At 37.2% G+C, this 22324-nt stretch overlaps 1 protein-coding gene across 3 annotated transcripts in view; it reads left to right on the top strand.

Annotated features, from left to right (window-relative positions):
• Positions 1–22324, top strand: part of LOC145684676 (cytosolic 10-formyltetrahydrofolate dehydrogenase) — a 65480-nt gene that overhangs the window by 10465 nt on the left and 32691 nt on the right. Inside the window, exons 3-6 of one of the 3 annotated variants that reach the window (XM_081757063.1) lie at positions 7441–7675; positions 9889–10054; positions 16815–16919; positions 21734–21958. In XM_081757063.1, coding sequence (XP_081613189.1) covers positions 7441–7675; positions 9889–10054; positions 16815–16919; positions 21734–21958 — 731 coding nt within the window. Of the gene's footprint in view, positions 1–7440; positions 7676–9888; positions 10055–16814; positions 16920–21733; positions 21959–22324 lie in introns of those variants that run through there. The other 2 variants (XM_081757074.1, XM_081757068.1) reach the window with 2 other exon arrangements.

Raw genomic sequence — 22324 nt, 5'->3', positions numbered from 1 at the left:
AAGAATTTATATCTATGGAGCAGCTAGATCTGAATGTCGCGTATTCTAGCTTTGGAACTGTAACAGTGTTATTTATAAAAAGTGATTTGCTGTGACCAGATTTTATTTATTGAAGCGCCTAGATATTTTTATTTATGACTGTAAACATTTACTTTCCAGTTTCATCTCTACTAAATACGGTTCCTTATCTAAGTCTTGACAATGCTGACAGCTGTCAGCGAAAATTCAACGTTTAATATAATTTTTGAAGTAAGACGAAGGCTCATAAGAAACTTATATGTGAACCAACAAGTAAGTGTCAGAATTAGGGATGCGTACGAGTCGAGATTTAAGTCCGTCTCGACTCGAAAATTTGTTTCTGACTCGACTCGAATTCGAGACGAGACGTCTCGAAATTCGAGTCGAGACAAAATATACTAGTTAAAATATACGCATACATCAGCCAGAACATTATGACTACCTACCTAATTGTCAGTATGTCCATCTTTGGCACGAATAACAACGGCGACGCGTCTTGGCATGGACGCAATGCTCCTTGGTAGGTCGATGGAGAGAGTTTGCACACACAGACCACCTAATTCCCGTAAATTCCGGGGAGGGGGGCGATGTGCTCTGACGTCACGTTCAATCACATCCTAGATGTGTTCGATTAGGTTTAGATCCGGCGAGTTGGGACCAGCACATCACTTGGAACTCACCCCTGTGTTTCTCTAACCACTCCATCATACTCCTGTCCTTGTGACATGGTACATTATCTTGTCGAAAAATGCTATTACCATTGGGAAACGTGATCGTCATAAAGGGGTGTACGTAGTCTGCAAACAGTGTGCGATATGCCTTGGGCGTCATAATGCCTTGCTCGACCTCCACTAGACACATGGGTGCTCACGTGAATATTCCCCAGAGCATAATTAAGCCGCCGCCAGCTTGTCTCCGTCCCACAGTACAGGTGTCAAGGAGCTGTTCCCTTGGAACACGACGGATTCGCACCCTCCCATCGTCATGATGAAGGTATCGGGATTTATCAGACAATGCAACGCTCTGCCACTGCGCCAAGGTCCAGTGGCGATGGTCACATGTTCATTTCAATCGTAGTTGCCGATGTCGTGGTGTTAACATTCGTATATGGATGGGTCGTCAGCTACGGAGGCCCATCGTTAGGAGTGTTCAGTGCACTGTGTGTTTAGACACACTTGTACTTCGCCCAGTATTAAAGTCTGATGTTAGTTCCGCCACAGTTCGCTGCCTGTTCTGTTGTACCAGTCTGCCCCGCCTACGACGTCCGACGTCTATAATGAGGTGGGGAGCGCCCAACCCCTCGACGTTTGGACGTCATTTTCCCTTGGTTTCGCCACTTGTTGAAGACACTCACCACAGCACTCCTCGAACACCCGACAAGTCCTGCAGTTTCCCGAAATGTGCCGAGTCTTTGGGCTATTACAACCCGCCCTCGGTCAAACTCAGATAGATCGCACACCTTCGGCATTCTACACACGGCCAGCACTCTCACTGATACTACATGCACCGTACGTGTGTCTGACTAGCAGACATTCCTCGGCAGGTAACACTGCTATCGTCTGGATGGGTTTATATCGATAATAGGTAGGTCTGGAAGCGAATAATCCAGAAGTTACATAGCCCTATTGCGTTCATGGGAACGAAAACACAATAATTATAACTATGCTAAATTACCATAATTAGACTGCCAGTTGCTCATTCAAGGAATGTATGAAGTACACTTTATCGCAATAGTTTTATACAAACTAGATAAACAAATACTATTATTATTATTATTATTATTATTATTATTATTATTATTATTATTATTATTATTATTATTATTATTATTATTATTATTGTTGTTGTATTTGAATACAGTCAAATATCACAACATTAATTATTAGTTTTAATAAACTGAATTGAGCTGAAAATTAAATCTTAACCTCGAAAGATTAACTGTTAAGTTTATGCGTTCTGTACCTTTCTCAAGTTATAAATGCTGAATTCAAGGCTGTTTTTGAGTGAATAGTTTCTTCAAAATAATATTAAAAATTGTAGAAAGATTTTCGAGACATTGTAGTCTAGTCGAGATTTTTATGAGCAGTCTCGACTCGAAAATTCGAGTTGAGAAATACGTTTGTCTCGAGTTATCTCGAATTTTACAAAGTGTGTCTCGATTCGTGTGCATCCTTAGTTAGATAGAATAAGAGAGGATAGTGCAATTGGAAGGGGAGTTCGACAGGGATATTGTCTTTCGCTTACATTAGGTAATATTATTTAGAAGAGATAGTAAGAAAGAACCTACAAATTGATGATAGTATTTCAGTTGTTGATTAGGTGCATACGGTTTGCAGACGATATGGCGCTTGTTGCAGACTCGGAAGAGAAAATCAACAAGATGTTAGAAAACTTAAGGAAGGGCTGTGAAGAGTATGGGATGAAAGTAAATGTTTAGAAAGGCAAGATGCATGGTGATTTTAACGAAGGGCTCGGTGTCAGATATAGGAGGTGAAAAAATAGAACAGATGGCTAGTTTTCGATACCTGGATAACATTAGTAATAATATGAAATGTGAACATGAAATAAAAACAAGGATAGGAATGGTGAAGAAAGCCTTTAGGAGGAAGAAAATACTGTTTTATGGGACCTTGAACAAAGAGTTGAGAAAAAGACTCGTGAAATGCTTCGTGTGGTGTATTGTACTGTATGGGTGAGAAACACGGACATTACGCAAAAAATTTTAAAAAACGACATTAAGCTTTCGTACTGTGGATGTGGAGAAGAATGGAGAGAATTAGCTGGGTTGAGCGGAAAACGAATGAGAGTGTGTTAAGAAATGGTGAGGGAGAAAAGAACAGTTTTAGATATTATTAAAAGCAGAAAGAGAAACTGGTTGGGACATTGGTTAAGTAGGAACTGTACCATGAGGGACGTTTTAGAGGGTATGGTGGAGGAGAGAGTGGGGCGAAGGAGACTACAATTAATGGACGATAAGAAAACAGAGAAATCGTACAGACCAAGACGTTAGCGGAAGACCGTGGAGCATGCAAGCTTCTTATTTGCAGCAAGTGACCTGCTAATTACGGCAGTAATTTTGAGGAGCAAACGTGAATACCTTTTGAATTCATTAATAAGATTACTCTTCAAGTGGTGTACATTACAGTAGCTAAACACTTCTTTAAAAGAGTATTCTTTCAACTGTATTTGGCGTGGAATAAAGCTCTTAACTAACGAAAGACTGTTCGTATTGGTTTGTTCCGCTTATGGACGAAATTACAGGGCGTTATAATAACGGTGTTTTTTTAAGTAATACTGCACATATCTTAGGTCTGTATTCACTCTTCAGATCAGAAAGTTTATATATGAATATCTTCATTAATTTGAATATCCATTAACATAAAACCCATCTGTGAAGTAGAAGCAATGCCACAACTTGGTAATGTTAGATATCGGAAAATAAACAATATGTTCCGGATTCTCCTTCTCTTCTATATCTTTGTTCTTGGTTTGTACGTGGTGTAGTGGACAAACTTAAGGGTAGCTAGAATTAACATCTTTGTATTTTGGAGGGTGTGATGCTCAATGATAGAGCGTTCATGTGCCCCCGCTTAGCGTAGTCGCTAACGCTCTCGCCTTCGGTGCGAGCTGTCCCAGGTTCGATTCCCGGTGGGACACTCGGTCGAAAAAGTGTAAAACGCTTTTTCAGACCAGCTACCCTGAATGAGGTTTTCCTGGATTTTCCTCATTCACACCAGGCAAATGCCGGGGTGATACCTAACTTACAGGTCCCAGGCCGCTTCCTTCCTTCCCTTCCCTGGATAGTGTGCTCGTCGAGGGACGTCATCCCTCAAACGTGACGGGCAAAATGGCCTTGATACCGAAACCTCAGAAATCTAAATCCTAAAGCGTTCATTTCTGGTGCGAAGGGTCATCTCGTGTCCCTGGGTTTTCTCGGGGTTCTCGCGCTTCCTTCCATATTGTACGAGGGATGATCAAGAAAAGATTACAAAGCCTATTGTGGCTTATGTGTAAGACAGCTGGAAGATCAACAACAATAGTCCTCGATGTAATCACAGTTTTTGTTCAACCGCTTAAGGACACCAGGAAACTTAACACTCATACAGCAAAACATTTTTTTCAGTGAAAGTGTGAAAGCTGTGTTTTCCATGCATACGTCATAAAACTATTATTTCATAGTCTAGAATGTACTGGCCCGGAAGGACATGAGAAAGAAAAATAACAAATGAAGCAAATATAAAAACTCCTGGTTTCTAAACCAGGGTGTTCAGTCTTAGATCGAGTCTCGGTCGGTCTTGGCTCGCATCTGCAATCGCGGTTTAGTCTCGTCTCGAGTATATGCGAGAGTCTCGTCTTGTCTTAACGCTTCTTGGTTAAGTCAACAGTATTGATGGACCAGAACATGTAAGTTGTGTATTTTATGGTTTTCCTTAATTTTGCACATCAGTATGGTCAGGCAATGCAATTCGCACAAGTCCTCGTAACCGTAGGTTATGATAAACCCGAATAGTAGTAATAATAACAGTAATAGTAATAATAATGGTAGCATTCTCAAGTGGTGCTATACATTCTTAATTGTTCATTGCAACTCTCAATTAGCTTGTATAATGTTTTAGTACCGTTTATCAATTCCTGTATTGTTGAGGTATAAACATGATTGTTGTTATCAAATTTAGAACATTGAGATAATGCAAATAATCTATTTACAAGTGGGTGACTCACATATTAATCCGTTATCTTTATCGGTGCTAGAATAGCCCTGTAAGAGTCACACTCACATCTTGTGTAGATAAGATTACCTAATAAAATGAGATAGCAAGGGTAGATTATTGTGTAATCACTGTGTTTCTCATAAATAACTATAACCCCATTCTCCTACGTCAGGTTGAGTGATTATTAGTATTCACGTAGTAAATAAGCACTATATGACTGAGATAAGCACAAGTAAGTGATAGATGTGGGTAAATTGGTACTGACTACCATAATAACCTTAATTACCAATATAATTATCACAATACTTGTGATATAAAGTTTTCTATACTATTTGCGTAAGAATCCGCGTCAAGTTCTCGTAGCTACCGTGAGGCAGCACTTTTGGCAGTCGCATGCCAGATAATGATGGCCAGCAATTTTTTTTTTCTTTCTTTAGAAGAGGGAAAAGGTAAAAGTTATTGGGGCTAAGTTAGGACTGTAGAAAGGGTGCTCTAGTTGTTCTAAGCGTAACGTCAGTAGTTGTGGGTCTACCCCTGTGTCCTGGGTAGTTATTAACAATATTGGTCTGTTTTTTGAAGGCATTACACCACTTTTCTACATGTTACTTTGAAATTTAACCACCTCATATAGCTCTACAATCTGCCTATGAAGTCAACAGGTGTAGTGTCTTGGGCCCACAGGAATGGCACCACTGACCTCACTTCTACTTCTGACTTGTTTTCCAGACGAGTCATCATTTTTATGTCCGCTTCTTGGGTATATATATAATTAGAAACCGAAGTCTTCAAACCTGGCTCAAGACAGACATGTTATTAATATATATATAAATAACTTTTCCCTAAGTTGCAGTGAATAACGCAAAAGTTTAATGCTTTATAACCTTCTTTTGATCATCTGTCGTAATTCCACCAGTTATTTCATAATCATTCACTATCATTAATCTTCCGTCTTATTCAGTCTAAAGGCATAATCTATAAAAACATGGGACATAAAACTAGATATATATATATATCATTTCATTTCATGTATATATATATATTGCCATTAGTTCTTTATACGTTCATCCAACCTCTCTGAACATCTCTTAGTGTATAGAAACATAATATCTGTAAGGTTTGTATAAGAAGAGAAGTAGTAATTATAAAGAGAATTACTCAGCATCATTGAGTACCTAGCAGCAGCTGTTGGCTTACAATTCCTTTGTAACACTTGGAATACAAGTACAAGGTAACCAAAAAAAAGTTCTTGCCGATTTTGACGCTCCATTAATAATGCGCTCACAGAGAGGAAACGAAATAAGCACGTGCCTTCGAAGCGATCGGGAGTTAGTCTGAAGATCGATCTTCAGTAATAGAGACATGTTCCGCACATACAACACTCATATCTCATCCAGTGTCGAAGATAGATGAAGATATCAAAGGAGCTTGTTCGCGTGTTTATTGTACGACTTTAAAGTGGGCCTGTCAGCTGCCACATCAAATCACCGCATATGCCAGGCATGTGGGAAGAATGCCGTGAAGGGGCATACCACCAAACCTTAGTTCCAGATATTCCGTTCGGAAGATGTGAGCCTTTTGGATAAACATCACAGTGGACAACCACATGTGTTGAATGAGGAGGCCCTAAGAGCAGCCATCGAGGAAGACAGTGGTCTAACGTGTGATGAACTTGCAGAAAGGTTCCATGATTCCGCTGAAACAATCATACTGCACATGCATGGGATAGGTAAGTCATACAAGTTAAGTAGATGGGTACCCCCCACATTGTTGGCAGTCAACAAGGAACAACGAGTAATAGCCTGTTTGTCTTTGTTCGTTCGGAACTTAAATACACCCATCTTTGATCGCTTACTCACTGGTGACGAAAAATAAGTCCTCTGTGACACTCCCAAGCGTACCACACATTGGTTGTCGTCACGTGACCCTGTTCCTCACACCTCAAGACCACCTCTGCATCCACGAAATGTTAGGTTCTCTATGTGGTGGAACTGTCGGCAAGTGATGTATTAAGAACTCCTTCCAGCTGGTCAGACCATCACAGCTGACCTCTACTCTCAGCAGCTGCAAAGGTTGTACCGTGTATTGCGACAGGAGGAGCTGGCATTGGTGAACCGCAAGGGTGTGCTAGTCCTCCACACCAATGCCAAGCCACCTGTCTCAAAGAGAATTCGGGAGACCCTTCAGCAACTTGGTTGGGAAACACTGCCATGCACCATATTCATCAGACCTTGCGCCAACACATTACCCCCTGTTTTATTCCTTCGACAATTGCCTCTTTGGGAGATCCTTTGCAAATAAGGGAGACTGCAGAAGGCACTCACGGACTTCTTTCCAACCAAGACCACCGAGTACTTTCACCTCGGTATTGTGCATTTGCAGGAACATTGACAATCGAAACCTAAATATAATATACGTACTGTTCACTGTATTGCTGTTTGTTTATCGCTGTTCTAAAGCGTTTTTTTTTTTTTTTTTTTTTTCCTTGTACTACAGTTTCTGACAAAGATGAGACTTTAGTTCATTATCTTCTACTTTCCAGTCTAACCTTACGTACGTAATTATTACGTAAGAATTATGAAGAGAACCAAAGAAGATCATCAAAATATGTACAAAATATACAAATGAAAAGATTATATATTGATTCTGCATAGAATCTGATTTTTACCTTATAAACAGATGCAATGAAAAGTATTATTTATTTCTTGTCTAGCAACAACAGCACATGCCGACAATACCCGAGTGTTCAAGATAAAGAATTGGCGCAAGGGAGGCCAAGCTCTTCCTGATGTCTTGAAGCAGTACGAGAGTGTGGAAGCCGAACTGAATGTGCTTCCATTTTGCACACAGTTCATTCCCATGGATATCATCAACTCCCCTCCATTGAGAAGCATTTGCTACCATCCGTCCTTGCTTCCTAGACATCGTGGCGTTAGCGCAATTAGCTGGTAAGTATCAATAAAAATATTGTAATAGTAATCATACATTAGGTATTGTCTTATCGCTAGCCATTTTGTTTATAGTGACACTGTAGCATTATGTGAACTGGCTTTTTCTTCGTTCTTTTAGTCAATTGTAACTTTAGTAGCCAGTAAAATTCATTCATGAAGAATATTAAATATTTTGGTATATGTTATCATTCCGAGTGAATTCTTTCCTTCGTGCAATCTGTAAGTATCTTAGTTCATAAAATAAGTCTTGTAATAGTAGTGTAAAACCTTTAATTTTTGCGATTTATGTTTCATTAAAAAATAAATCTACTCATGACAGGTAACAACATTTGTAATCACAAGTGATTTGAGAGCTTCCTCGCTGCTATATGGATAGCATATGTAGCTCTGGCGCAGGAAACCCGGGTTCGATTTCCGTCGGGAGCTCCTGTGGTTTGAATCCCACGTTAAACTGTAAATCCACATCTTATGTAGTCTCGCTGCTGAAAGGGACCCTAAACTTAAATCCAACAAGTGATTTTTAGTATCGTACTAGAGTTCGTGAGATTCATTTTGATCCACTTACTGCCAAAGTACATGTGTGCATGCTAATTCAGTACACTTCTGACTTGTTGCATAGGATGTAGGTTCATAGAAAGCCAGTCAGACTAGACTATTGTTCATTTTGAAGTTTTAAAGTTGCTTTGCTTAAAATTTGCTTAGTTGTCATTGACACGTCAGCATCACATGAAGAGTGTTGTGTTGCAATTTGTCATCATTTGAGCTGTTAGCAACTTCCTCCGTAACACTAATATGACAGTAGCACACTGTGTTCGGTGCAGCAGATAATTCAAGTTAAGTCTTGCGAACGTTAGTGGTATTTTCTGAGTCATTATAATTTGACGAATAATAAGTTAGTTATTTTGTGTATTTAATTTCCTCACCTGAAATACACAGTTCTGACAACAGTGGAGTTCATTATGTAATAAAATCTGATTAGTTTTATTCTTAACAAAATTCCAACAGATACAGCTGCTAGCCGTTTTACACCGGAAGAGCTAATATGAAAGAGGAGAAGGAGTTTTAGAAAGTCAATTAGGGTCTGTATATGTCATTCTAGTGCTCACTGGAACCTGAGAAGTTTCTGAAAAGGCCCCAATGGATGTAGAATTCGTATACATTATCTCTTGAATGCTCACTTCTTCCGCTCGGTAAAATTTTGTTTTACGACTAGCGGAGAAATTGGACAGATATTTCGATTCTACGGTAGAGCCTTTCTGTTTCAACTGTGCCCCTTTGGCGCCGCTGTCGATGTGTTTTCCCGTTCCTCCCTCGAAAGAGGAGGGACAAGTTGCTGCAGCCGTGATCTTTCAATTGTTGGTTGCGGAAGCGTGATCACAATGAATTATTTCACGGACTTAGCTGTGCCCTGTCTTGTTAGCCATTCTAAGTAGCCTACATTCTTCACTTGTCAAGACCAAGCGAGTGAATGACAAATTGGCAACACAGCTGAGGTATTCACTTCTTTTCCCTAAGCAAAGGGAGGATTTCCTCCGTCAGAGGGTGCCGGAGGTGTGGCCGAAGTATGTTTCGCATATTTTCCGAGGGCACACCTGAGATAGATAGGCTCTAGCTCGTGGCTATATCGTAAGCGTACAAGGCTTTGGGGCGGAGGGTCGATTCATGATGAAAACTCATGAGGTTCAGGGCATGTTCTCTATAGGTCCACGTCTCATATAGTCTTAGTCCCGAAAAGGAACGTTTAACTTTACATTAGTCAGCCAACGGAATGCGCTTTTAATCTTTTCTAACTTTATGAACTTTAGAATTTTCTTGAATCAGTGATTCAGGTCTTCAAGAGAGAGAGAGAGAAAAAAATTGAAGATAAAGTAATAAGAGAAAAATAAAATGTATTAACATCGTGTGATTTCTCAGCATATATTTCTTTTATTCTTAGAAAAAGATAAATGTAATTGTGTGAGTAATTAATATCGAATTCCTTGTTCCATCTCTAATTCCATAGACAATGAAGGTTTTGTCTACTGTTTCTCTTTTAATTTTAAGGTGTTATATGCCTAACAGTTTTCTACAATAATTAGTACTTCCCTTCTCGAGTACTTTTTTGTTGATTATGATAGAATGGAAAGGAGAAATTTATGAGCCCTTCGCTCTGATCGCCCGAGATGATTCGCTCGGGCGAGCACCGTTCTATGCATTTTTCTTTTTTTTAGGACTTTGATTAACGGTGACAAGAATGCCGGCTTTTCAATCTTTTGGGCAGACGAAGGACTCGACACAGGACCTATTTTACTACAACGAGAGTGTAGTGTTGATGAGAATGATACGGTGGATTCTCTTTATAATCGATTCATGTACCCTGAAGGGATTAAAGCCATGGTATGAGCATTTTGTTATGTGGCATTCAGTTCCACTTCATCAGGAGGGCTTTCTTTCCCTTGGTGTAGTGCATGGCTTCTTGTGTTTGTGTTTTGGCATCGGTGGTATTTCTTTCTGGTAGGATTATTAACATCTTTGTAATACCATTAATAGTAATAATACGAGTAACATAAATGGATAGCAGACGCACTTGGCCAGAGATGAAGATTAAACGTGTTAAATGGAGGTCCTTGTCTTGCTGTGTCAGTGCGTTAATTACTACGCTACCCAGAACTTAACAATTTTTTTGCCTTGTGTGTATCATTGAATTCGCATCTATAGAAGAGTTAGTGTGACATAAAATTGATTTTTTTTTCTTTTCCTTTCATTTATCATATATAATACATAATTCTTCTTGCGAAAGAGTTCTGTGATGTAGACGCTGGATTGTTCAAGCACGACAGCAATTATTGTACGGTCTAAGTGGTTAATACTGACCTTAAGAGTGATAGAATATATGATTATTCAAGGAGCTAGGAAGCGTAGTGAATGACGCATCGATGCGGTTAGCGTTAAACCTGGATTTGGAACGCGATCAAGTCGTGCACTTTTTCACTCTATGTATATAAGGCTTGAAACTTCAAAGATGAAAGTCTTACCTTGTATGCTTTTATGGTAACTAATAGTGATTTATACCTGGGTACGTACGTCAAACAGAATATTGTAAAAGGAAACGGGCGTCTATTTTGTCTTAGAATGATAAACATTATTCAAGGGTAGAAACAGCTAGAAAGCTAGACAGGACTCAAGTCGAAAAACACAAGCATCCAATGTCAGGTTTTTTTTTTTTTCTCAGCAATTCGCCACATCATATAATGTACCTTTTCGTGAACTTTTATTTCTAAGAGGTGGTCACGCTTTTTCGTCCAAAATTGACATGTAGGAAAACGGATAGCTTACTTACGTATTGGGTTGTTAATGATAAGAAACTGAAAAGGTTTTGAATTTCGGTTCTGTGCTAAATAAACGTTTTTAAATAGGTCTTCTACCTGAAGAGAACCGGAAAAGAAATCAACATATCAGTTCTGTTCACAAAACCAAAAACCATAATTCTGTGTGTTTCGAGAAGAGAACCGAAATACATGTTGGGCATAATCATTTGCATACATAGTTAGCTAAAAGATCGTTACAAGCTGCAGCTGAAATAATAACATTTGATGGAACCACCTACAACAGTCTTGTTACAAAATTTGTTTTTCGTATGTAATTTCGCTTCTGTTTCAATATTGTTGTAGTTTCTTCAACGCTTTTCCCAGAAAATTAGTTTTGGTACCCTGTCCGAAATAGTTTTTAACAGAAAATTTCTTTGGGCTTCCCACTCGGAATCGTTTTCTCGGAAAACAACGAAACCCAAAGAAACTTAAGAAAGCACTTATTCCATAACAGGGTCCAGCTGCTGTTTATCTCTCGTTTTATAGTCGAACTAGATTATAAAAGCTTAATTTTATCAAATGTTTTCAGATACGTAAAATTCTGTCCTCTCTTAGTTCATGTGTACGTGCTGTTATAGGTCATTTTAACCCGAGGATTAGCAGAAGTCTTTTTAGTTGATAAATTATCAAACTTTACATGAAAATTAACCATCAAAACTACTCTCAGATACCGGCTGTAGATAAAGTTAAGGACAGGAAACGTTACGAGTGATCAATGAACCGCTCAACATTGCAATTACCATGTTATAAAATTTCATTAGCAGAATAAGGTCGGTCGTCTTTGTAGATACCCGATGATTAGCAGAGGTTTTTCTAGTTTGTAACAAATTATAAAACTTTACCTGATTGGATCTACTAGTTGGTTAAAGAGTGCCTTCTTTTGATGCTCCTTGTTCTGGAACGAAATATAAGTAAACTCTTAATTTTTGAGATTAGCTGTATTGTTTGATATTTCATGGTTATTATCGGAAGCTCACAAGCTAAGACTATTTCTAACACTTCAAATGGCATCTTTGCAAATAGATTACAATGTGGAGGTTAGTTCACAAATAACACTATTCCAAACTTGCATTTCGTTTGGGGCATGGGTGTTTGATTTTATCGGTTTAAATAACATGTAGTATAAGGAAAAATAAGAATTGTGATAAGATGAAACAAAAATAGGAGAATCATAAATAAATACCACAATTTAAAATTTTCTTAAATGAGCATTACTCCCACCAAACAGATCGTAATTAATTTGTAATGTCATCAGCACAACATGAAGATATTAAAAAGTTTTGTATATAATTATATATATGTATATATATATATAATATGTAGTATTTTTCGTGGTGCGAAGTTTGCTGCCCAGTTACCATATTTAGCACAACATTGAATCAATTGTATTTAAAGAGAATGAAATGTTTTGGAACTGGTGAATTCTTCGTCGTCTGATTGTATTTTGTTATACTGTATTTTAAAAAATCTGTATGTTTATAATCACCTTATTAAATTGTATATTTATGAGCACCTCATTAAGCTGTACGTGTGTGAAATCGTTTGCTGCTTTCATGTTTTAAAAAGCGAGGAAAGTATTGTGGTGTCTACGAGAATTTAATTGATATAAAGAATTACATTTCTTTTGTTGTTGTTGTTATTCAGTTATTCAGAATGAATGTAATGTTTGTTTCTGTGTTTGTTGTATTATTTTATGTATGTTTTGTTCAGTCTTGTTACGTGTATGAACTTGTATCTCTACTCCACGTGTGTTTATGTGAGTGTTTTGGCTTTGATTATTTCAGTTTATGTATTTGTATTATTGTTCATTAGTGTGTGGTTATGATATTACTTAAGTCTTAGAACATTTCTAAAACGTTGGGCTACACATATTGCGAAAAAAACAATGTAATAAAACTTTTTATTCAAAATGAGAGCCTTGGCTTTGTCCTGTTACTTTGTTAAAATTTTTAGCTGTATACTATTTTCTGAAGATATGGTACCAGAGTGGTTTTCTCTTGTTTGTATTAGCCTAGATTAACTCTTTAGACACAAATATCATGCGTTCTTCAAGAACGGAAAAAAAGGGCGGCCTAGAAGCTATATAAGCCTATGATTGGATATTGAATTACTTATTCAACAAATTAAACACAAATGAGACATAGAAACCACCCGTCCTGTCCATGCAGATGTGTTTATAAACCACATCCATCATATCCGTACAGAAGTGTTATAAACCACACCTTCATCTATTCAAATGTGTTTATTAACCATACTCATTCATTCAAATGTGTTTATTAACCACACTTTCATTCATTAAAATGTGTTTATTAACCACATCGTCATCCGTTCAAATGTGTGTATTAACCACACCCTTAATATGTTGAAATGTACTTATCCACACCCGTCATCTGTTCAAACGTATTTATAAACAACACCCGTTCTGTCCGTCCAAATGTGTTTATAAACCACATCCCCGTACAGATGTTTATATACCACACATGTCAGAATAATCGGCTATGTCTTTATATGAAACGCCTGTCTCGAAAGGGTTAAACACTGATGTTTTTGTAAATAGATAATGTTTACGATAGCTATGATAAGATATAGATTGGAGTAAGAAAAAATACAATATCATAACTATTCTCTATGTACTTTATACTTAACTGGGATGTCTTTTGGTTTTTAATAAAATGTACAATATCTGGAGTCTAAACTTTCGTTAGAAAGCTGCCAGTTATTCATATCCACATGGATTTTGAGAGATAGATTTTTTATAGTGTAATCGCACTGGCTTCATCACTGGTAAGGTAGGAACTATCGCCAAATGTACCTGACAAGCCATTACTGCAATGAGAAGCTTCCGTACGAAAATTTTAAAAGCTCTGTAGTAAGATCGAACTCACTTATGTAGACATGCAGTTCTTCAATATTTACGAAGTAAACTATGACTTTTCAAAGTTCTTAACATAAACAGCCGCCTGAGCTCCATGGTTAAGTGGTTAGCGTACATGCTTTCGGCGTGGGAAACCCAAGTTCGATTTTCAACTGAACTCATGTAATTCGGATCCCACATTAAGTTGGAGGTCCATGTCTCATATGTAGTCTCACTATTGAACAGGACGAGAAACTCAAATCAAATTCAATCCAATCCAAGGGAGGCACGGTGGCTCAGTGGTAGAGCGCTTACCTGTGGGGTCCCTGGTTCGATCCCCGGCCAGATAAGTTTGCGATGAACAACATCGTATCTGTGTTTTCTCAGTGTATTCCCGTTTCCTCCCACTTTCTCATTCCAATTCTTCCATCATCGCTCATAGGGATGCGCACGAGACAAGATTTGAGGCTGTCTCGTCTCGAAAATGTGCTGTAAAAGTGATGTCTCGACTCGAAAAATGTATTCTTCTCTATTGGAAGAGCTGTGTCTCGACTCGAATTTTGTCAGGTAAATTCTGTCTCGACTCGTCACGTGCCCATCCCTAATGTCTCACTTGCCTTAATCATAGTCTCCCTTAAGCAAAAGGGCATAATCGTGGGACTAAACTGATATATTTCATTTGATTTTCAATCCACTTAAATAAACAACCAGGTTATTAATACATACGTATTTTTACCAAAAGTGCACAAAGTGTCTATAAAGTGATTCGAGCTTTGTGATTAACTGAAGTACAAAATAAGTGATCTTAACTGTATGGGAAAGCTCTTACAGACACAATCAACGAGGTAACTGTTTCATTTATCTTTTTAATAAGCCTTGCATGGTTATACGGATGTATTCTAAATTAACGGTATGGATGACATTATAAGGAGATGTCAGCTTATAAGTTACAATAATATGTCGGCTCAAATATCAAGTAATGTAGGTCAGATTGTAACAATATTGTGTATGTTGTTGACGATCCCATATCCTATGTACACTCATGTTCAAAATGATTGTCGCATATCTATAACTGTGTTCTTGTTAGCAAGAATATAAGTTGATAATGATTTTGCAGGGTACTTTTAATACTGATACTATGTGTATAATCGGGAAATTGTTTGTGGTAAATTTCATAGGAAAAGAATTATAAATACGAAGATCAGAATGAGTAAAACAAAATGTTGCTAAATGGACAAGAAAGTTTCATTTTCGTTTTATTGTTCTTATTTACTGCTCTTTTGACATGAAATTTTCCACATACATGTCTTTGCCGATTATACACATACTAACATTGTAAGAAATACCGGGCGAATTCGTTATCAAATTATATTCCTACAACATATTTATTGACATGCGACAATAATTTTGGACATGAGTGTACGTAAACAATATATTAAAGAAGCTTTACCGTCCTTTTTAATTCTGGGGATTTATCAGCAAAAATTTTTTCCCCTAGATATTGTGTATCTTATTGGAAGCAGAAGGGTATTTCGGGTAGGCATAAACGGTAGCTTGGCTTCCCTTATGCGCCATCTATGAACATAGTCAAAATGTATTTAATTTTGGGAAGTCTTCAAACTTAGCATTCGATGTATTTGAATATCACTAATTTTTTTTTTTGGGGGGGGGGAGGGGTCTTTCTCGATTAAGCTTTAATTTCAGAATTGGAAATACTTTTTACATGAAATCAGCCGATTTGAAACCTATGTTGCTACAAATAATACAATTGCTCTACATATTCTATTAAGTATTTATAGGATATGAAACAGTAAATATTGTGAATAATATATATAATTTGGTGTCTTTAATAAATGTTAATGCAACTCACTTTTCTTGATTTTTTTAATTACAGAAATTAAATTCATTTGCTCTGGTATCTAAATGAAAAAAAAAAAAAAAGGAGACGGGAGGTTGTTTATGCCTCTATTTCAAACAGAGCATGAAGTTTTGTTCTCAGTGATTAGTTATTTTCTCTTCAGCATATGAAATCAGAATAAAATGTATTAAAATTTGGATTGTTTTATTGTATTTACGTGATGGTACCTTTTATTTTGATCTATGTAGTGGCAGCATAGTGTGTTTTTTGAATATAAAATCTTACTTTTGACTGTACATATATTCCTTTTCTTAGTGTTGGCAGATAGAGACTCATGATTTTGGAAATAATTAAAAATAAAGTGAACTTAAGAAAACATGGTAGAGATAAATCCAAGGCATACACGAATTTAGCTTATTTACAAGATACATAAATTCATATTATAAAAGGTAGATTCATTATGTTTATCAATTATTTCTTTGTAGATTAACGTAATTTTGTATCCCAGTTTCGTAAATTCTTTATGCGGTTAGACTAGTTACTATGTAATAAATTTGATTCGTTTTTCACTGTCATTCCGTTCATTTTCTGTTTTGAATTTTGTGGATTGTTTTTAAGTTAATGTTTTATTTTGGAACGTACTGACGTTAGTCGCACGGTTGAATAATACTTTATTGGCTTCACTTTCAGTTGAATTTTCTATGTTCTATGTTCTGTACGAAAACAATGGTATGCTTTTATTTCGTGGGGTTATGATATAGTTTTGTGTAATATCGTTTTATTTATTTATTTGTTTTTTTTTCATTTCTTTTTAATTAATTTTGTGAGAAATTTCATATTTGATTATTCTGTAGCTATTTCGTTTTAATTTTAGTGTTTTGTTTTGTTTTGTATATATTTACTGATATTTTCTGAAGTATGTTTCCCAGGAGATGTACAAAAATTCTTGATATATTTTGTCACCGCTTTTTATTTGGATTTATGTGTTCCTTAATTATTAAGTCTTATCTTATATTTCTTGATGCGTCTTCGAAATAATTGTAAGTTAGCCATTCATCATTAACGTTTGTTTTTAAGGCGGAAGCTGTGAATATGGTGGCTGAAGGCACTGCACCTAAAATTCCTCAAAAAGAAGAGGGAGCTACTTATGAACCGGCTCTTAATAAGAAGGAAATGCAGCGGGTATTTAGTACACTTTTTTATTATTTATTTATTTATTTATTTATTTATTTATTTTTGCAATTGACAGTAATAGAATTTTAAAAAAATCAGTGGAAGTCTGGAAAAAGAATAATTTAAGATTTAGCTCCGAACTAGAAGTAAAATTATTCTTATCGCCATCTAGATAGAAAATGGAAATAAAATCTTCGGCATAAAATTCCATTTACATTTTATAAGTTAAAGCAAACTTGACCATAAGTCCTCATCATTAACATATAATTAATGTAATATATAAACTGTAAGGAAGGAGGATGGTGTTTTGTGGGAGCCAACCTATAATGTTCTGCACTTGAAAGAAACATTGTAAACTTTGCAACTGTGGCTTTCCATAACAGTAAAAATAGGCGAGTTATGCAAGCCAGCGCTAATCAAGTAGATAGTTATTTCACTTCTTTGTATAATTCTTTCGGAAACTGTTTATTGTTTGTATGTACAAATTATTTCCAGAAACTGGCTATGTAGATACAGTAATTTAAAAATTAATAGCAGGTCATGTAATTTCATGCGTTTACAAGGTGTAATAAAAAGTTTCTACATAAGTAAGCATATAATACGTACAGTGAAATTAGGTACCATAACTTAGAAAGAAATTTTATACAGAATGCAAATTAAGTTACAGAAGTTACCTATATCTGCAATGGATTATATTTTATAAAATATAACGTAAATGAAAAAAATTAACTTTTCCGAATGTTCATTTCATGACATATCCCGTCTAATTTCCTGTAAGATTCACGTTCGACTATTTAATCAACTCCTCAATCAATCGTGTACCATTCTTCTGTACGTTTTCGTTGTACAGATGTTCAGTTGAAGTTGTCAAACGTGTAGTAAAACTTGTCAGTACTGAAATTCAAATTTATACTCTTAAAAATTCTGTTTTCCTTGATCGTAAATGTGTGTACTGAGTGCATTTTAGAAGAAAAATCGTGCAATTCATTTACATCGGATATAGGATGGGGTAAGGTGTGAGGTAACACCGACAAAAGCAAATAAAATTTGAACATTACATGAGTGGGGCAAAACCAGTGCTGAAATTGCAGGGATTATAAAAGTGCATAAAAGCACAGTAGGTGGAGGTAGGCAGTTTGCTAAAATTCGGGAAACGGGGTGCATAAAAGTGGAAGAATTGGCAGATGTGGTTCGAAAAGTTGAAATTTTCTCTTAGACAGAACAGTGCATTAGTGTGAAATATCTCATTTCAATGTTTGTTCACGTACAATGAGAAATAGGTTGAAATCCTTGGCTTTGTGTTCACACAGGGCTGTTAAGAAGCCAGTCTTAACACGAAAACAACGTACGGTGCGTGTGCAGTAGGCCAAGGCTCTTCACGGATTGGTCTAGTGAACAATGGCGCAAAGTACTGTTCAGTGATTAAACAAAAACCAACATTTATAGAAATGATCCACGTGCCAGAGTGTATCACATGTCTGATAAAGCACTTAGGCCTGCGTGTACTAAAACCACGAAGCACCCTACAAGGGGGATGTTTTTCTTCCTGTGGGGTCAGTAGAATCCATATTTGTGATGGTATTGTTAATGATACAAAATTATTCTTCAGACTAAAATGATACTTTCGGGAAGAGATTTATTCAACGGTGAATCCTTTATTTTTCAAGACTATTCTGCTTCTTACCACCGTGTCAGAGTTATAAAGATTATATTCTGTCCTCACGACATGTTACATCACTTCCTTGCCCGGTAGTTCGTCAGACTTAAACTTTATTGAAAATTTTTGGCGTGATTTTGAAGGTTATGGTTCATGCAAAGACACTTACAACAAGAAATCAGTTAATTTTAGCAATAAACAACGACTGACAACATTACATTCAATTAAAGATACTGCAAAACTTAGTGAACTCCATACCAAAATGGTGCAGTGTTCTCAAATCGCGTGAATATGAAATTAAGTATTAGCTCAAGTCAGTCATTTTTGTGCAAACCTAAGTTTAACTCCCGTCACATTTTGCAAAATATCACTCAATGTTGCAGATGTAGGTAACTTCAGTAACAATTTGCATTCTGTATAAAATTACCTTTAAATTGATAAATATTTCCTTGTATGTTTATGTTTACCTACGTAGATACTTCTTATTAAACCTTGTAAACGCATAAAATTGAGTTGCAATGAATTTTTCGATTAGTGTATCATTTACCCAGCCAATTTCTGAGAATAATTTATACATACAAACAAGCAATAATTTATACTTAAATACTAATTTCTCGAAAGACAAAAAAAAAAAAAAAAGTAATATGTCCATGAATCTCACCGTTTCAGAGATATTCAAGGTGTTTGAGAATAACTTTACTACATGGCAGGACGCCCAACGTGGAGCAAACATGATGGAATTTTACGTTTGGAATCATCACGAAGCTCTTGTCTATTTGTCGCTGTTGAGAATGTACACAATCTGGAGAGGCATACCAGTCGAGGTTGCTACATCATTCAAGCAACGCCAGGTGTTTTTTGAATATACATGTGCATCCATGATGCATCGAGTTCTTACCTATTTGAGCAGATCGTGGAACGTTGTGTCCTGTGTGAGACCATGTCTCTGCTGCCTCTTAGAGCCGTGTGTAATTCCCAAGGTTTCATTTAATATACGTTGCTCCTAATACTTGTTCCACTCGTCCCCTTACTTTCGCTTAAGACACACTGAGGACTGTGTACAAAATATCAGTCTCTCTCTCAGGCTCACTTGGATGGCCTATTCACCTCCACTTCCATACCCTGCGGCGGTGTCATATCTTCTGGTTCATGTTGCTTGTCTCCGCATCGATGTGATATCACTCATGTATTAATATAGTTTTTTTTTTTTTTTTTTTTGATATGTAGATATATCAGGTAATCTAAAAATATTGAGTCTTTTGCACACGAGGGGCCGCGGTGGCTCAGTGGTAGAGCGTTCACCTCTGGTGCATGGGATCTCTGATTCGATCCCAGCTCGTGCCAAGTGAACTTTGTGCTGGACAAACACTGTGTGTATAGGTTTCCTCGGGGTTTTTCCGTTTCCTCCCACTTTCTTCATTCCAACATTTCATTCATTTCTCATCATCACCGTCTCCTTTAGCCTAGACGGCATAACCGTGGGACGTAAAACTCAGATTTCATTTCATTTTTTCTTTTGCGCACGAGATAGTGTTTGTTTACCAAATCTCAGCGTATACGAGTCGCAGTCGATAAAGCCCTAATGTCATTTGACAGCTGACAGTTAAAACTAGTAGATGGGTGAACAGTGCTGGAATTCTTATAATCAGATGTAAGGTATTGCACCGTGAACATAGGTAAACTTTCCGCAAATCTACACTATATTTTACCATTTTATTTCGATAAAGGCGCATATGGTGCGCAGAATGCAGAAGTAATTTGTGCTGTTTATGAGGAAGATACGTTGTCAAAAGCAACTGCCAAAAGATGGTTCAGTCGCTTTCGGTTTGGAAATTTCGATATCCAAGATGCTCCTAGCAGTGGACGATCAGTCGCAGGAAAAATTGACGATATTTTGGTAAAATAGAGTAAGATAGGCATGTAAGCAGTTATGACATCGCCAATGACCTAAACACCCATCAGCAAACCGTGTTAAACCACTTGTAGAAAGCTGGCTAAAAAAAGAAGCTCTATGTTTGGGTGCTACATGATCTGACTGAAGATGATTTACTGCATTGAATTTCATTCTGCGAATCTCTACTGAAAACATAACGTAATCGAGGCATTTCCGAACAAGCGATGAAAACTGAATAATATACGATGGCAACGTGTGAAAAACATCGTGTTTGAAATGAGAAGAAGCTCCACAGTCTGTGCCAAGGTCTACATTGATGGCCAGGAGGATGATTCTGTGCGTCTGGTGCAATTGGAAGGATATCGTGCATTACGAGCTGCTGCATCTGGACAGGATAGACTCAGACCTATATTGTCAACAATTAGCGTGAGTACACCTAGCAATTCAAAAGAAATGGCCGGAACTGGTCAACAGGAAGGGTGTTGTATACCACTCTGGCAATGTCATACCGCATACATTTTTAACATCCTGTCAGATATAGGAAGAACTTGGCTGGGAGGTTTTATAATGTTATTTTGGTTTCATGATGTGGATTTTCAAATAACAGTGAATGTCTTCTCGATTGTGGCCTCCAAAGACTCAATGCTTTTTAGACAATATAATATATACCGATATTCAGAGCTAGCATCTAAGGAAAAATAGCATCTAAGCAACTAGCGACATAAAGATGAGCATTGAACTGACTACTAGGGCTAGTGGAATGATGTAATGACATACCAGACAATACGTGCACTTATATCCGTGAATATCGTATTACTAGCTATACTTAATCTTACACAAAGAATGGAAAAGTGCATGCCTGGACCGGGACTCAAACCCGGGATCTCCGGCATACCCTGCCGATGCGTTAACTACTACACTACCCAGTCCGATCTCAGAACAGCCATTCACACTCTCATTCTTGAATTAGGCGTTGTTTCACTCAGGCCATGGTTTGCACCAAACTACGTGTTGTGCTTGGACAATCCAGTCTCAACGTTCAGAACACTTCTGACGGTTGTGTGATATTAACGAATGAAGGAAAACCCGATTTTACAGTCTTTGTGTAACATTAAATTCGCACCTATAGAGAAGTTGATCTGTTAAAATGGGTTGTGTTTCCTTCATTTGTTAATGTATTTAAAATGTGATCAATACTCTATGCATTTTATTTTTTGATCAGTATCTCATGAATATTATATAGTTCTAAATTTATCGATTCTCTCTCTGTAGGTTGAGTGGAGTCAGCCAGCGGAAAGTATCCACAACTTTATTCGTGGCATGGATAGTGTGCCTGGTGCTTGGACTGTTTTGGCAGGAAAAGAAGTGAAGTTGTTTGGCTCTTCGCTTTGGAAACGGTCGCCTCCTCAAGGTGAAAAAGTCGATATCGAAGGACTCAGTAGGGGAGGCGTTATACATCCTGAAGGCCTTCTTTTGACAGGAAGTGACGGAAAGCTGGTAATTAAACTTTGTCGCAATTTTAATAGGCTACTTTTATAGTCTCTCTTTTCACATAGCCGAGAGTGAGTCAACTTTATCCGCAATTGACATCGAATTTTATTTAGCTTCAATATGTCTCACATTTGTAGAGCCTGTCTTTCTCCGACAGATAAAACTTGTCTTCCTTACAAAATTATACTTCTTTAAAACAACTGTTCCATTGCAATTCGTATATAATTACAACCAGCGGCGTCATTTAGAGAGGGCAGGAGGGGCAATTGCCCTCCTCCCAAGGGTGAGGAATACATATACTTTAATCGATTGTCTACTAATATACTAGTACAAAACGTGAAAGTCATGTCACTGGTGTTCTTGCCCCCCCTC

This window comes from Thermobia domestica, chromosome 1, assembly GCF_964235325.1.
Source record: "Thermobia domestica chromosome 1, izTheDome1.hap1.1, whole genome shotgun sequence".
Taxonomy (NCBI): domain Eukaryota; kingdom Metazoa; phylum Arthropoda; class Insecta; order Zygentoma; family Lepismatidae; genus Thermobia; species Thermobia domestica.
This window is presented reverse-complemented; position numbering and strand designations above follow the sequence as displayed.